At 55.0% G+C, this 16,938-nt stretch overlaps 1 protein-coding gene and 1 long non-coding RNA gene across 2 annotated transcripts; one reads left to right on the top strand and one right to left on the bottom strand.

The window, feature by feature from the left end:
- Nucleotides 1-275: 275 nt before the first annotated feature.
- Nucleotides 276-8,949, bottom strand: ANGPTL4 (angiopoietin like 4). Its single transcript, XM_026035263.1, has 7 exons — nucleotides 8,452-8,949; nucleotides 8,017-8,127; nucleotides 7,313-7,445; nucleotides 3,162-3,275; nucleotides 2,973-3,068; nucleotides 2,451-2,726; nucleotides 276-1,820 (listed from the first exon to the last, which is right to left on the bottom strand). The coding sequence occupies exons 1-7, from the start codon at nucleotides 8,947-8,949 to the stop codon at nucleotides 1,639-1,641; spliced, it is 1,410 nt and encodes a 469-aa protein (XP_025891048.1). The 3' UTR covers nucleotides 276-1,638.
- A 5,666-nt stretch (nucleotides 8,950-14,615) lies between these two features.
- On the top strand, nucleotides 14,616-15,636 carry LOC112943852. The gene is made up of 3 exons (XR_003248667.1): nucleotides 14,616-14,680; nucleotides 14,812-14,965; nucleotides 15,474-15,636. It is a non-coding gene; the product is annotated as an uncharacterized LOC112943852 (long non-coding RNA).
- The last annotated feature ends 1,302 nt before the right edge of the window (nucleotides 15,637-16,938 follow it).

Raw genomic sequence — 16,938 nt, forward strand, 5'->3', positions numbered from 1 at the left:
ACAGAAGGAAATATTGTGCCCAGATCCAAGCCAAGTTTCTGAAGCCAGAGTCTTTGCATCACTCCCATGCAATTTCCCTGCTAAAACATCAGGCAAATAACCCAGCCAGGACATTTACAGGCTTCTTTTTATTAAAAGGCATCTTCAGAAATATATTTCAGTACAAAAAAAAAGTTTAAAATACACAAACTACAATTTTTTTTTTCCAGAGCCAACATTTATAAATTACACCACATTGTTATTAACACTGCATTTAAATACATAGAAACAAAACAGGAAATTCAAAAAGATCCAACGTCCTACAAATGACTATTTACAATATTTAGCAGCTAGGAGCTCTAGCACAGTAGTCAATATGACTTCAATAGGGCAGGATGCTTGGGAATCCCCAAGATGGAAACTTGGCCTGTAATAGTTTCTAGGGATCTGTTTTGCTCACATCTCCCCAGAGAACTTCTTGCACACCCTTCAAAGGTAAAAGCTACACTGTATTTTGGAATATGCACATGACAAGTCTGTGGTCCTCTTGCAGAGAAACCTCACTGTACCATGGCCCTTTGAAAGGAATTAATTTCAGGTCACACCACAGGGATGGTGCTACCTGCTCTGCAAAGGATGGAGTTGTCAAAGAGCTCCAGGCTTCAAGGGGATACGTGGCTGCAGCCAGCTCTGATCAGGCTGAAATACAAGGCTGGTCTTGACCAGGGACAACGCTGTTCTGTCCCTGGCTGTCCTAGAGCTCACTCTGGCCATGTTCAGCCGCAATGATGGGCTCCAGGCAGAGCTCGAGAGGCAGACTGCAACAAGAAGCTCTCCAGCATCTCCTCCAGCCCCTGTGTATTCAGCTCTGGGATCTCAGCCATCTTTTCCTGGAGCAGAACGCATTTCCCCTGCTCCTGGCAAGTTCCAGCAGAGCCAGAAACACACGGCTTTGAAGCCTTAGAGGGCAAGGAAGCCAAATGAGCCTCAGGTCCCCAAATGTCTTTCCCACCAAAGCTCATTCTCACTGGGTTTAAAAAAAAAAATCACTGGAGTGGAGGTTAGGAAGCAAATGCTAAATGGAGGTGTCAGATCCTCACTTCCTCCACAGCGGTGGCAGGAGGAAGGAGGGCCTGGGGAYGTTCACAGGAGAGTGCATACAGCTTCATTGGGGAGCCACAGTGAGAGGGGTGATGCCAAAGCCCAACTGTACCCAACCRTTCCGACCAGGGCAGCAAAGCACTTCTCCGGCCTCCCTCTCTCCTGGACTCAGCACTCAGCWAAGCTGATTAAAACCAGCATGGAAGCGTGCAGACAGGACAAAAGCACCAGATGCCTTTAACTCACTGCAGTGGCACAAAGCAGGTTTGAAGATCACATCTGCATGCTCTGGGGATGGGTCTCCCTGCCAGCARGTCCTCTTCTGGTTCGGGAGCTTTCATCCACGAGGCTCTGCAACACTAATCTGTTCTACTTACAGTGAGAAGCTGATCACTGCATCGTGCCTGGCCACAGTCACTGTCCACTAAAGGGCTACGAGCAAGAGAAATGGTCCTCTGTGGACTTCCTGGGGAGGGTGGGGTTGTTTTCTGTAAACACCAAGTGATGGAGCTCTCATATCTGCACTCCACGGAGAAGGTCAAGTCAGAAATGGCAGCTTTAGGGTTCTACTTCCAAGTCTACGGGTTGGATTTTCATGGTGGTTGACTTCAGAGGGTAGTACCTCCCTTTCCATGTCTTCCAGAAGATGCCTTGTTTGCGCTCATGCCTCTGACGGGGAATGGAGCGGAAGTATTTCCCATTGAGGTTGGCATGGCCACAAGTGCTGAACCACCAGCCACCTATCAAAGCAATGAAGAAGCAGGTTTAATCCACAGTATTTTCAAACAGAGGAGAAAGCCAGGTTTAACGTAACTGCTGCCCACATTCTCCCCACACTGCAGTGCTTTGTGAAGCTAAAAAGTGCACATTTGGGAAGTTCCATGTACCAGAAACCTTCGGACAGGCTTTGTACAAGTTCAGGCCTAGACTGAGCCCTGTCTGCATGCTTCTGCTGCTCCTTTGCTTGCACGCAAGCACTAACTAATCCCTTCAGCAGCCCCATCCCAGTTCTTTGGGCTGGCCTCCACTTTGCTTGGAAGGTTTCCAAGCAAGGTGGCAGCCAGCAGAGCTGTTATGCAGACAGATGCTTGGGCCAGGACCTGAACCGCAAACTTCCCTTGGTTTCAGCTCCTTTCCAGCTCCCTGCACAGCTCCTCCCAACAATTCTTCCCACAGGCTTTCCAGGGAAGCAAGAAACAAGTCGGGCTCAAACCCTAAGTGGTCAAGTGTAGCAGAGCCCTTGCCCCAGCCCACTCAAAACCCCCRTCCTTCTGCTGCAGGCTCTGCCCCTGCGTTACCAGCAGCCCTGAACAGCAAGGGCAGAGGGGAAGCACAAGTGCTCTGCTCAGGAAGGAAGAGATATTACAGACCTGACAGGTGCTTGGCACAGTTTGTGTCAGCCTTGAGATCATGGTCACGATCCCGGGTGGAGAAGGGCAGCTGCCTGAAGTCCCCAATGGCATTTTCCAGTTCTCCAGAGAGAGGTCCCAGCAGGTTGAGTGTGTAGGCTGTGCTCTCGCCACCAAGGCTGAAGACAAACTGGACTGCCTGGGAATTCCCCTCCCAGTCTTCCAGCTCAATCAAGAGATTGTATCTTCCCTCTTGGACAAGGTCATGTATTTTCTCCAGGCCCAGCCAGAAGTCACCTGGAAAACAAGGCAGTTTGCATTGGTTGCAGGCACACAGACATGTTGTGTCAAGCTAATGGAGCAGCAGGCTGCTGCAGGATAGTCAGGACTGGGACCTGGCAAGGACACTTGGTTTGTGTCCTCCTCCTCATCCCAACATTGTGGGTAGAGATCTCCAGGGGCCAGCAAGAGGGAACATCTTGTGCTGCGTTAAGATATCACTTATACCACTTGTCCCACGATAAGACAACAGGTGCTACCTACCATGAAGGTCTCCAAAGCCATTCTTGTAGGCGTCCCAAAGTTGGTCAAAGTCCACAGAGCCMTCTTTACGCCTCTGGATCACTGTCCAGCCACCTTCTGTGGGAAGAAAGAATTTGGTCAATTCAGGGCTACCACGTGCAAGACCACTGTGTAAAATCCGTACRAACACAGAGGCTCTCCCCACTTTACCTGCTGTCATGTCACAGTAGACTTTGAAGGGCTGAGAACCAGCGGGCTGGACYTGGAAGATGCCGCTGCTTTGCTGCCCTTCCAGGAGGAGCTGCTGGCAGCTCTCTGGAAGCTCTGTGGAAAGAAAGCAGAGGCAGGTGAGCTGAGTGCTACAGGTCTCGCTTCCTCAAGAGTTTTCTCCAAGCACAGTCCTAGCCCTTCTGATTCCAGATCTATGCCTTGGCCATTACAGTGGGTACATCACAACAGTGCAGTTAAAATGCTAGTTCCTCAGCATCTTCCAGTTCTAAATACAGCTCCTTAGGTTCCAGTTCAAAGCTGGACACTAAGCCAGGATTTGGCGACCCAGGATGAGCTTGGGAGAGCACAAGCCTGGAGCTTGGGAGAGCCCCAAGAAGGCCCCATGCTCTGGCAGCCCGGCACAAGGAGAGAAGCCTCCCTGTCCCAGCWCGGACATCAGAGCAGGCTCTGCGGGCAGAAAGAAACCACAAGGACGTTCCAAAGGCGGGAATGCCGGACAGCAGTTCAGCACGTGGCTCCAACTCCTGGCCCAAGGCGGGCATCCCTCAAGACCTCCCACACGCCAAGCAACCTGCTGCTCTCCTCGCCAGTCGACCCCAGGGCTGGAACCGCACCAAGCCAGCGGATCCCAGGGGATCTGCAGCTCATGGCGGGAACAGGCTGATGCCGATGGCTCCCGTCCCCTTCCCTGGGGCTGGCCTCCCACCTCTCCTTTCCTCCCACCCGGGACTTTGCCCCGTGCTGCCAGCGAAGCACCCTCTCCTTGGCGCTGTTAAAAGTCCACCCAGGAGGGCCTGGAGAGGCCGGTTACAAAACACATGGCGGCCAGCAGGGACTTCAGCGTGCCGAGGCCACCGTCAAGCGGCTCTTTGTCCGCAGGGGACAGGTGCCCTGGGCCCAGACAAGGCTGGGCCTGTTCCCTCCATGTCCCCAGCAGAGCTGCTCCTCACGTGAGGCCCGGGAAGGATTTGGGCTCCTCACAGCTGCCCGACRGGGCTGGGGGATAGAGATGAAACTGAAGTCACTCCTATGGAAGGGGGATGCAAAGGGGGCCAGGTCACCCTGCTCAGTGTCTCCCCCAGAGCAGCCACCACCACCCTGGTCGCTGTGGCAAGGAGGAGGCCAAGGCAGAAGGCTTCTATGGTGACAGGATGGGGGCAAGCAGCACCCACCTGCCACCATCTCCTCATGCCAGAGGAAGGCCATGGTGTCCTCACAGGGAGGGTGACAGGCCCAGCCACCACGTGGGGACAGGTGGGGGAGGAGAAGAGGGGATGACAACATCCCCTTTCACCCATTTCCCTCCTGGCCCTTCAGRGCCGCCGGCCGGGGCCTCCTTGTCCCCCCGGCATGAACTTTCCTCCACTTGGCTGCAGCCGCTGCCACCGCTTGCACCCACCAGCATGGCCACACAGAGCCAGCCTGCACCGGGGGACATGGTGGCTCTCAGAGCTCTCCCTTTGCTTGCCCACGGGCTCCAGGACCTTCGGTGCAGGGCTGCAGGCACCAAGGAGTCATTTTGCACCTTGCATGGTGGTGCAAGAGGCACAAAACCACCATGAAGAGCGAGTTTGCCACCAGTATCATCCTCACTACCTAGGCAAGCACAGGCAGGAAGGAAAAACACTTCAGTGATGGCTATAGAAACCTCCCAAAGGAAGGCATAGGCATCTAGGAGCTCCGGGAGCCTCCCTTCTCCAGGAGCTTCCTCTCTGCTCCCACCTTATCTCATGGGGATGTTGGGATGGTGCCTGGTACCCTTGCCTCAGCATGCAGGAGTCAGCCCCGTTCCTCACTTTTTTTTTTCCAGGATTTTCTGGGCTCGGGCCAACCTTGGTGCTCTTATCTCTATGTTTTCCTGGTGGAGCAGAGCTCTCCAGGCAGCTGAATGGGATGCAGCTGCTCCAACAGCCTCCGCTTGACCTTTTTGTTTGAGGAACATGCTCATTGCTCCTGCCTGCGTTGCACATCCATACGGCACCAGCCAAAGAGCAAGGATTCGGCGGGGAGGTTTTCCATCCCCTCCCTCCTTATTTAGCCAAAAGTTGGGTTCACAAGGCTTGCTGGAGCCAACCCACGCATGGCACCCTATCTGCCCAACAGGATCTCCAGGCATGACGCAAAGGTCACCAACCCGAGATAAACACCACGCTGTAAGGATAGCAGGGCCCTCCTGGCTGCACCTTACTTCCTCCCCCCAGGACTGTCCTCCTCTCCCTCGCCAGCCCAGTTATTTTGGAGCGCCCCGGGAGAGCAGGGTTTGCCTTTCCCCTACTCGGCCTCCTGCCAGACAGCCCAGGCTCTGCCTAAAGACATGATCCTCTTTCTGCAAGTGATTAAACCTTTCGCTCTCCAGGCTGCTCCAAGCCTTCAACTTTCACATGCTTGGCTCAGTGCCAGCCCCAGCCTCAAAACGCGTGTTCCCTGGATGCAAATAAAAGGGTCTTTCTGAAAAGGCTGCTGGTGGAGCTGGCTGCTGCTCCCCGAGGACAGGCCAGCATCACGGTGCACAGCCACGAGCCTGCCCTTCTTTTGCCAGCCCTGAATRTGGCCACGAGCCACCCAGGGCTGGCCTGACACCTACCTCAGGCTTTAAGACTTGCCAGGAACTTGGCAAAGAGAAGCAAATTTGCTTTCTTTTGGGGATATCTACAGCACACCTCAGTCAAGTGTTGATAATGAGGAGCCAGGATGGCCCAGCTTGCTGGGGAAGTGCCTGGTTGCCCATAGGATAGCTCTGCATTGGACAAGGACCTGGTGGCATGAGAAGATCCCAAGAGCTTGCAAAGCAGAGCTTGGCACAGCAAGCAGCCATAGAGGAAGGGTGCAAGGGCTACACTGAGTACCCTACAAGCCAGCACAGCTTGGGCACTGGTCACACCAAATAGCAAAGACCCTACCCTTAGCCATGCAGGGAGCTTTCAGCTCAGCCCAGATCTGATATGGGAGCAGCAGAGAACCTGCTGAGGACAAATCACAAGCAAAGCAGTGGGGAGAAGCAGTTTTGAGACACTTCTACACAGTGACCACAGTGAGCACCAGCAGGATTTGGAAGCACTATGTTCCCCTTATCTGCACYGTGTCCCACCAACCCAGCTTTCAGACACCTGAATGACAACTCAGGGCAACACATACAAATAAATGGGCGTGTGTTTCCTTGTAGCTATCCCCGAGTTAAGCCCTAGGCAGGATTTCCCCACACATCCTCATCCTCCTCTGTTTGTTTGGCTTGAACTGGACATCCCCAGACAGCTGCACAGACGCTTCCCTGGCCACCGGAGCCAGCCCGTGATTTAGCTGACATAACATGACAGCAGCTGCTCCGGGCCAGTGAACCCTGCAGGAATGAACCCTGCAGGAATGCAAGTTCCTGTCTGGGAGAGAGGCTGCAGGAGGTAGCACAGCTGGGGACAACCACGGAGCCGCTAGCTCCRGGCTGCTCCGCTCCTGCCTCGCGCTGTTGGCAAGTGGGATGGAGAAGCTCCTGCAAAGAGGATGCTGYAGTCGGAGCCAGGAGCTGTAGATGCAATCATCCACTTTCCTGCTTCTAGGACAACTCTCCATGCCTGCACTCTGCAGGCATCTGCTGGAGCTAAGCATCCTTCTCCAAGGAAAGCRAGAGCGGGGATACTTGTCTCCACCGGCACGGAATCCAGACATGCACCAAGGGAGATGGATGCCAGAGGATTCAGCTCTCTACACCCCCTTCCCATCCTCTAGGATACAGACTGAGGGGCAGTTTGTGCTTGACAAAAGCAAGAGCAGTGAACAAGACCCATCTAGAGAAGAGCAATTTTCTCCTTTCTGTCATTCACCCCCTGCACACATGCCAAGCCCAGGTCTCTTTGACAAATACCTTTGAGCAGAACTTCTTGCTTGCATACTTAGTGTCAGGCAGAAAAAAATAAATCCCTCTTAAATCCTCAAGCTCCCACTGGGCTAATACTGATCCAAAAGGCTTGATCCTGCCCATGCTCYAGCTCTCTCCATTTCTGGCCAGGCTCCCAAGCCCTAGTCCTGCAAGCAAATCTCGCCTCCTGAATCAGGACAACTAAACCTTTTGTTTTGGAGCTGTTGGAATTGCTGCTGGTTTGACACAGCAAGGAGAAGTGGCACATGCAGACACTCACTGTGCGGCAGCGCGGACTCCACGCTGGCATTCTGGCTTTGGTTGCTGTGGCTGAGGCTTTTCTTCAAGTTGATCTTCCACTTTGGAGACTGCGTTTTGTTGTCCTTCACATGCAGAGGGATCAGCAGATTGACCTGCAGTAAGAAAGACAACAAGTCAGAACAGGTTTAGCTCAGCCGCTGAACTGAAAAGCCAAAGTGTCAGCCGCTCCCCCTGGAGCAAGGTGATGCTGTAGGGATCAGGGCAGAGCTAAGGCTCAGATTGCCAAAAAAGCTCATGAAACTGGGTGTCTGAAGCCAGAAAAATCGAGGAACCACCAGGATTTTTCACACTCATGAAAATGTTTACATGATAACATTAGAGTTTATTCTGCAGATGAATCTTAAGGCAACAGCCTTGAGAGACTCAGATCCCACCCACTGTAATTCCTCATTTTTTCACTGCCCAAAGCCTCAAGCAGCTCCCAGCTTTGGCCTTTTGCTGCTTTTGCATCAACACTACAGCAAGGGCACCGCACCAGACCCTGAGGGCAAGCCTCTTGCAGAGCCCCTGGAGGCAACAGCAGCACGGCTTCTTCTGCCAGAGCCAGAGTGCCAGCTGGGCTGCCAGAAACCGGATCCCTGAAGCCCTGCACAGTGTGCAGGACACAGAGTGCTGTCCCCTAAGCCCCTGGCCACCACACGGCAGAGCCAAGCACCATCTCACCTTGCTCTGCAAGCTTTTGATCTGCAGATTCTGCTTGTCCAGCTTGTACTGCTGCTGCTTGATCTTCTGCAAGAGCTCCTCGATGCGCGAGTTCTGCACATCCATCAGGGACTGCGGGGAGGGAGGAGAGAGAGGGGAACCCTGCAGGCGCAGCTCACTGTGCCACACGCAGCCCTGCACAGCCCAGGGATGCTCCTGGACCCCAGCAGATGTTCTAGGTATTCTGGGGATACTCCAGGTATCTTGGGGATGCTCTGGACATGCTAGGGGATCCCGGCTGCTGCCAGCAGCTCCCGGTGCCCACAGGCAGGTCCAGCCCCCGCAGCCAAGCTGCTCCCTGACGCCCGCGGGCTGCTCAGGTCCCCAGGGAAGGTCGGCTCGGTCTCCTCGACCTCCCCCCCGCGCCCCACCCCCGACCGGCGGTCGCTGGCTCACCTGCAGCGCTCCCAAGTCCTTGTCGCTCTGGTTGCCGCCGGGTCGCACCTGCAGGACCTGCCGCACGCGCTCCTCCAGCAGCTCCAGGCGGCCGCGGATGGTCGCCTTGTCAGCGGCCACCTCGTCCAGGCGCTGCCGCAGCGCATCGGCGAGCTCGGCGAGCTGCCGCCCGCGCCCCTCCAGCTCCCGCACGCTGGCGCGGAGCAGCTCGCCGCGCTCCTGCGCCTCCCGCGCCTGCCGCACCAGCCGTCCCAGCGAGGCGTTGTGGGCGCCCAAGCGGCCGCCCAGCTCCCGCAGCTGCCCCTTGGTGCGGTCCACGTGCTCCTTGAGGCCGTGGCCGAGCTGCAGGAGCCCGTGGGCGAGAACGTTCACCTCATCCCACGAGGCGAACTGCGCCCGCCGCTCCTTGCCCCGCGCCGCCGCGCTCCCCGCCAGCGGTGCGGCCGTGCCCGCCGCGGCGGCAGCGCACAGCACCAGCGCGGCCCCGACCAGCTGCATGGCGGCCCGCGAGCTCAGCGCGGGGCCTGCGGCCGCGCATCCTCGCTTTATAGCCGCACGGCGGGGCGGGCTCCCAGCCGGCCCGGCCCCCCCGCCCCGAAGCGCCCGGCCCCGCCGCTTTGTTCGGCCCCGTCGCTCCCCGTGCCGCGGAGCGAGCTGGCGGCTGCTCCATCAGCACGGAGGCTGCGGGGCCCCTCGGTGCAGGATGGGCACTGGGGTGGGTGTCTCCTCTCTCCGGGACACGGGGATCTGCCCGGTGCCGCCGGGCCTGGGGTGGGTGCCCGCACAGGGCCCGCAGCTCTGCCCCAGTGTCTGGCAGAGTCTGGAGCTTGGAGCTCCTCTKTGCGCCCTGCAGGGAGAAGGGAGAGGGGACCAGCTACCAGCTGGTCCCCTGCATGCTGGTAGGTTGGAAAGGAAGGAGTAGTATGGCTGGTACAAGGGCTAGTGTGGCTGTTGCATGGGTAGCATGGCCCGTACATGGGCTAGCATGGCCAATGCGTGGGTAGCATGGCTGGTAAGCTAGCTAGCCTCGCCAGCGGATTGTCATTCCCACCTCTGCTCTGCTGCAAGCCCAGGGTTGGGGGCAATTGCTCCTCTAAGGGCTGCCCTCCTTCCTCAGTGCAAAATCCTTTCCCATCAAAGGGTTAAACCACCATCCCTATGCAAAAACCTGAACCGTCTTGCTCTGCAAATGGCTGCCTCCATACCAGCGCTTCCTTCCCGTCTTGCCATTTATTAATTAATTTATTTATTTTATTTTTACTCCAACTTATAGAGATTTGCCATTTCTGCTTCCCCTTGCCATGAAGGAATTCACACGCTGGCGGCTCTGCTCAGATAAGAGCAGATGGAGCTTCCCACTGCCTCCCTGCCCAGCGCCTTCTCCYGCCACCCTGGTGCTCGCGCCGCTCTTTCCAGCAGCCCCTTCTTCACAAAGTGCGTCCTGCGGCGGGAGCTCCCGCCGGCCCCGTCCTCGGGGGGCTACATCCTTGCTTTCCACTCCATGCTTTTCCCAGCTGGCACATCTGGCTGCTGGGGAGCTCACAGCGGGGCTTTGCCCGGGATGCTTTTGGAATGCACCGCTTTGCTGCAGCTTCACACCGCTGGTTTGTACCGGCCGCTCTGGTGGCACCCAGCCTGACGCACGTTTACACACACAACACAATTATACACCATGTCCACCAGCCACACTGGTTTTCCTGCACTGTAGCAGGATGTTAATACAGGATTTCCCTTCTTTTTTTGTTCCTTTGGGGGGATAAAACCCCCACTGGAGCAAGTGGAGCATCTCTTGGTGCAGTTGTGGTTATGCATGATGGTCTATGAGGTTCCTGTAAGAACAAATCCTAGCAGTTTCTCACTCTGTTGGCCCTGGGCCCAGCCCTGGCCGTGCTCACAAGCTGCTTCTTGCGGAAAGAGCTTGAGAGAAATTAGGGAGGGAGGAGGTGGAGAAGGAAGAATTTGGGGAATACCCTGCCCTTGCAACCAGCACTGAGTCCTCAGAGCCCCCTTTTCCTCCTGTCTCCTGGCTGTGGCCTTTCTTTCTCTTTTATTCCACAGCCAAAACTGTACTTTTTTTTCCCCCAAATGAGGAAAATTCAAAAGGATGGAAAAGCCCTGGGYACATCCAGCTTTCTGAGCGCTGCTGCTGGGGGTCATCCCTAGGCAGCATTTCTGGGGCAGCCAACAGCACCAGGCCCCGCTGCAAATCCCCAGGGAGGGTTTTCCCTGCAGAAATTGCAAAAACTCTTCTATCTTTTCCTCTCCTTGCTGCAATGATTTGGCATCCTGGAAAAAGAGCAGCTGGCAGGAGCCATGCCAGGAGAGCAGGAGGTTGGAGTGTCCGCACACTGGGTTCACGACAACATCTCAAGAGCCATCCAAACAGCCAAGTGTTCGAGTCACTGGGACAAACAGGGAAAGATGATTTCCTATGTTGACTATTCCTCCAGGATAGCAACATCAGGAGCAATGAATCCCGCGGGTATCCCAGCCTCCTGACCTGGAGTTACCCAACATCAGTCTGCCCCACTAAGCGGCCTGGAAAACAACAGGGTTATGCCGGGTACCGCTGCCAACATGTTCCCACTGGTTATTTTCTGCCTGGGTCCTGCTGAGCTCATGTAAGATGCAGGGCCTGTTCGGAAGCCACATGATTTATGCATTTTCCTGCGGATGGATTTGCCTATGGAGACATGTCCAATTTGCTTGGAGTCATATGAATTTTTAACAGACAAAACTGCAAACCTCCCCAAGGCCCTGAGCTACCCCGAGCGGGGAATGACCGTGGATTAATGGAAAGGTGTTGTTGGCACTCAACTTAAATAGAGCTGAAAATGGACTGTCCAAAGCGGTTTCATCTTGTGGTGCATTTCTGCGTGTTGCCTGGGAGTGGAGGTGTGTCCTGAACAGTGGCTTCAGTGCAGATCCATGTGCATCCCTGCCTGCCAGGTTGGGTTGGGAGCTGGGCAAGGTGAGACCTGCTCCTTGCACCACTCTGCTAGAGGGTCCAGGAGGGCAGAGCCAGTGTATGGTGTGGGGATCCGTCCCCTGTCCCCTGTCCTTGATGAGACAAGGACCTGCAGGAGAGCGTGACAGCGGGAAAGTGCCCACACATGGCCAAGGTGCAGCTGTCAGCACTACTGTCCCCAAAAGAGACCCACAAGAATGCTGACACYGGAGGGGTCCCCACAAGGACCCTATCCCAGTAGAGTCCCCATCAAGGATGCTGACCCCAGAAGGGATCCACAAGGATCCTGTCCCAGGAGGGTCCCCACAAGGATGCAGACTCCAGATTGTACCCCACAAGGACCTGCTTGTCCCATCAGGGTCCCACAAGGATTCTGACCCCGGCAGGGTCCCCACAAAGACCCTGTCCCAGCCCAGCGGATCCAGGAGCCTTTGGGACCCCAAACACCCCAGGGAGCAGCAAGATGCCCTTGCCTKCAGCACCACCCTGCTCAGGTCTCTACACGCTCCCGTGGGATATGCCCAGCTGGGGTCAACCCTGAGGCCCCAGCAGAACCTTGGGAACAGATGAGGAGACTCCAGAGCAGGTTATTTGCGGGGAGGAGGTCTCCATGCAGACCCTTCACTCCATAGCCACCCCCTGCATGGGACCTGAGGGCAGAATGGGGGATTTTCTTCGCTCTGAGGCCCTTCACCCCCCAGACTTCTCCCGCACGACTCCCCCAGGCCCCCTTCTCATGGCAAATAAACATTTTGCAGTGCCTGATGAGCCACCGTGAGCTGCGATGAGCATCTTTGTTCTCAGCCTTTCTCCGCTGCCCTCCTTCCCACGCGGAGCCAGCAGGGCAGTGGGCGAAAGTTCAGCGCCGGCCGAAGCCGAGGAAATTCCTGCAGCTGCCGCGCGCCGTGCCTGTGTGAGCCGGAGGGACGCGCGAGACGCCGCTCGGCGGGAAGGCGCAGCCCGCCGGCCCTCGCTTTGTTGCTAGCAACAGCAAAGCCAAGGGCGACTCCAGCAAAGGGGAATAGGGCAGGAGTGAATCAGCGCGATGCGGAGAGAAATTTAGGTCATCCTGAGAAGCGGTTGTGCCTGGTGCAGCGGAGGCTGGGGCACGTCCAACGGGAATCTCCCGGCGGCTCCCGGCTGGGCGCAGCAGGCACGTCTCACCCGGACGCGCGCTGGCAGGAGTCCCGGCCAGAGCCCAGCACCTCCATCCGGGCTTGGTCTCAAGTCAAAGCCAGCCGTGGCAGTGATTTGTGTGTCACACGTCTGTGGAGCACAGCGCTGCTGGCTATGTGGTTCTGGCACATGGAAGAGATGGATACGGGCGTCCCTTACTCCTCCCGAGCGTGAACTTCCAAACACAACTCCGTCATGGGGTGGTTGTCCTGTTCCGGAGAAGGGCTGTACGACACAGTGAGGGAGCAGCCCCAGTGCTGGATGGCCCTGTGCCGTGTCCAGCTGAACAGGATGCACCCCAGGGATGCTTGGATTTCTTGGGCCAGAAACCTCCTCCCCAAAGCTGCAGCTCATAGCTTAGGGCCACTCACCTCGGCCAGTTCAGAAGGGCTTCTCCTCCTGAAGGTGCTTCCTCTTGATGGAGATTTACTTCCAAGCAGAATGAGTCATGAATGACCRATGGAAAATTCCTTGGGTTTCCAGCAAGGCCCAAATGCATCATGAGTGTGATGACGCCCCCCCGGGCTCCATTTCTATGTTCCTTCTTCCAGCCTTCCCTGCCAGCAGCCAAAKGAACCTCACGTAGATGCCTGGCCAAATAAGACCCATATCTGATGGGTGACAACTGCCGGAAGGCGGAACTCCAGCCCATAATATCACACTCAGGCTCCAGGGGACAGGGTGGAGGTATCAGCTTTGGCTGCATTCACCCGTTCACCCATTTCTAATACAGAGTCCTCCTGAGTGCGGGAGGTTCTCGTGGACTATTAGTCAGGAGCAAGGAGGCCAGTTTTCATAGTCACCTTAAGAATAAAGGGCCATTGACACTCCGCTCTCATTCCACCGKACTCCTTGTTTTCCTGGCAGGCTCAATGGAAGTTATGCAAATCTTTGCTGCCCTTTATTCCTCCTGCCATCCCCAGGACCCCTCAGGGAGCTCTAAGGTTACTGTGTAGAAGGTCACACTCACCAGAAGACAGGAAATCAGAGGTCTTGGTTAACGTGGGAGGCTTGGCAGCCGGAGAAATCACACTCTTGTTTTTATAGTCATCTTTCAGTTTAAACAACATGCGTTTCGAATTACTGGCTCTTGGCGGCCGCACTCGCAGCTCGCTCATGCAGAGAGCTCCAGGTCTCCCGAGAGGGACGTTTCACATCAGAGCATCTTGCCCTTGGTTTACACTCCAGGATGCACGTTAAGGACGAAGCTCCGTGCTGTGCGAGTCCTTTTATTTTGCTGGTCTTTGGAAGGGAACAGCAGTACCCAGTGCGGCGGGTCCACGTGAGCATGATCATCCTGCTCAGGACCCTGGTGTCTTTTCCATCAGGTCATCTGATGACGTGAAGGACTCATCAAGATAACTGTGGAACAAGAAAAACCTTTTCTGGAGGCTCTACCTGTTTCCAGGAAGCTGGAAAGAAGCTTGTTTTAGCCTGYCTGGAAAAAGAGGCTCGGGAGAAGCCCAGTGAAACCCTCATTTCCATAGGCCTCCTTGGGAAAAGGAGCTTTTTAATTAAAGACAAACATCTTATTTCTCAAAGCAACGATGGTGGCTTCCTATCTACATTTGCCCAGGAACAGGACAGAGGCTTTGGTAGAGTCTTCAGTGGGTGTCACGGTGCATGAGATTCCCCTAGATGTTTCCSAAAGCCCTTTCATTTCCTCTACCTTTGCACGCAGTCTGTGATGCCGACGATCCCTTCCTGTCCCTCGAACCCTCCTCTGGGCCGAGGGACAGGGCGGCTCTGGCCCCGCTTGCCGGTTATCAGCGGGCACCACTAATGTCCATGACCCCGTYGTCCTGCTGCCAGAAACCCTCCTGAGCTGCTTCTGCTGACACGCCACAAAGCTCTTTTATTGATTTTTTTGGTGTGCTGTAACCCTCGGGGTCACTTCTGCTGCCCAGAAAGGTTTCCATTCACCCCAGGACATCAGAGATGGCCAAGTAMACTCTTCCAGGTGCCACATGCATCACACGTTGTGCTCGTGAAGTTGTCCCCTCCTTCAGAATGCAGGTCCCCAGCTCTTCAGAGCTCCATCCCGAGCAGCTGAGAACAAGCTTTCTTCCTGTGGACAATTTCCAAGTGGGTATATAAAGGAGTTTAAGCTTTATCTGAAYTTTTCCTGCATTTTCGCACTTTGATCCCCACCCCATGGGACATGTGGGTGTTAAATGCTGAAAAAAAATTTTTTCTTCTTTTTTTTTTTCCTCCAGTGAAAGCTTAAAAAAAAAAGAACGAAGAAGCTCCAAAGCAGATGATTTTCCAGCAGATAGTTTCCCAGCAGCCTTGCTGGTGAAACAGCACTGAAGTCCATAGCCCAGGAAGCTCTGGCAGGGCTGCACACCAGCAGAGACAGGGAGGTAGGAGGTAGGGATTGATCCAATCGACAGCCCTGAGCTCTTTTCCCTCCTCAACAGTGATCTCAGTGGTTTCTCCATTTCCTTAGGTGTAAACTGAGCATTTCCCTGCCTGCCAGGTGGATCGGGGCTCTCATCCAGCCCGTATCTCTCTCACGGGGCTTAGTTTCATGAACAGGAGGCACCAGGCATGGGGACACGGGGCTTGGGGGACATCCTGGAGTCCAGGCCCCATCATTCAGAGTGTTTTGGGGAGCTGGGGACACTTGGCACATCCGGATGTCTGGAGTCCTTCTGCCTGGACCAGYGCACAGACCATATGTCTTGGAAGGCCCTTCATGTCCTTGAGCTCGTCCTTGGGGCTCACCAGGGCCCTCCCATAGAAGCAATGGGGTAAACCGGTGTCACAGCAACCTTCATCCCTCCATGCCTTCACATGGAACCATCCTATAAATATCTCCCACCAGAAGAACATTTCCAGGTTGGAAATTTCAGCTTTCCCTTATGTTCTCTTGCAGCGCCAAGGCGAAGGAGCATATGGCAACAAGGCAGCTCTGCTCGGGCATGGCTGGCGTAGAGCAACCTCRGGTTGCTTTTCTTCTCGTAGAAAACAAATGTGGTGGGATTATAATTTTTTCTTCCCCCGGTAGAGATGGGCTTTTCAATCTGTGGGACTTTGCTCTGCAGCGGTAACAAATCCGCAGCAGGGCAAAGTCTGGGGCTGAGCTTTTAGATAAGATGCTGTCTTTGAACCAGCTCACCTGTCAGGCCGTGAGCATGTGCCCCGTGTTGCTGCATGGATTTGGCACCTAGTGATACTCCTGGTCACAGGAAGGATAAACAAGTATCCGTGGAAAAAAAAAAAAAGCCAGATCCCAAGAAACGTTCCAGGAGGATCCGGCGGCAGGGAAATTGCTTCCTCGTTGCACAAATCAACCAGAGAAAAGTGAAACTAGGAAGCCCTCAAAAAAAAAAAAGAAAAAAAGAAAAAAAAAGGACATTTCTCATCAAAGTGACTCAGGATGTCAAAATAGCTGCAGCAAGCAGTGACATGCTGAGATCATGGGACACGCCAGATTCGGCAGTTCAAACTGAAACCTGACATTTGCTTTCTGAAATGGAGCTTTAAAATCACAGTGCTAAACTTCGAATGGGGAAGCATCTCAGAAGCCACCCAAATCAATGCCCTTGGCCGGGTCATATTTCTCTTTGGAGGAAAATGTGCTTTCCAAAGGAGGAAAAGGTCTGGCCAACCTCTGTGTGTCYGTCACTCAGTCTCCAGTAAGAGGGACAGGATTTCTGATGGCAAATAAAAAGAAAAAAAAACAAGAATAGCAGAAATTTTGCTGCAGTAAACTACTGCCACGCTCCGGGCCGGGTTTCCTGCAGGATGGATCATTGCAAGGGTCACACACTTGGGTTTTATTCCTGCGTGGCTCCCCAGGCCGCTTGGAGCACTACCAGACTCCAGGGTTTCTGGAGAAGAGCTGCATTTCAGGTGAAATACCCAAAGAAGGGGCTATTGCAATATCAAGAAAGCTGCATTTACGGTATTTACAGGAAAAAAACCCATGATGTTTCCTTGGCGGAGGAGCATGTGCTGTCATGGGCGGCAGCAGCGTCCAAGTGAGCACACAGGGAGCTGCCCAGGAGCCGGCCCGGAGCCAGGAGCAGCCGTCAGGAATGCAGCCTTGCAAGACGGACCTATTCCCGTAAGCCAGCGATGACTCAAGCCTAGGAAACATGGAGCTCACTCGTGTCGACTGGGATCATGGGCTGGAAATTGCAGGGAGGCAGCAGAGCCACCGACATCAGGCTCTGCTCACCCAGGGTTTGGTTTTTCCCACCTCTTTAGAGCAAACCTTGGAGCAAAGCTGCAGGGAGGGTTGTTGCACTGCCCGGGACCCCATCCTTTATTTTGGGTTTTGGGGGAACCCGAAGCATCTGCAGGGGCAGCACAGAGCAGTGCGAGACCACAGAGCA

Source organism: Nothoprocta perdicaria, unplaced genomic scaffold, assembly GCF_003342845.1.
Source record: "Nothoprocta perdicaria isolate Ctin4 unplaced genomic scaffold, notPer1 scaffold_157, whole genome shotgun sequence".
Classification (NCBI taxonomy): domain Eukaryota; kingdom Metazoa; phylum Chordata; class Aves; order Tinamiformes; family Tinamidae; genus Nothoprocta; species Nothoprocta perdicaria.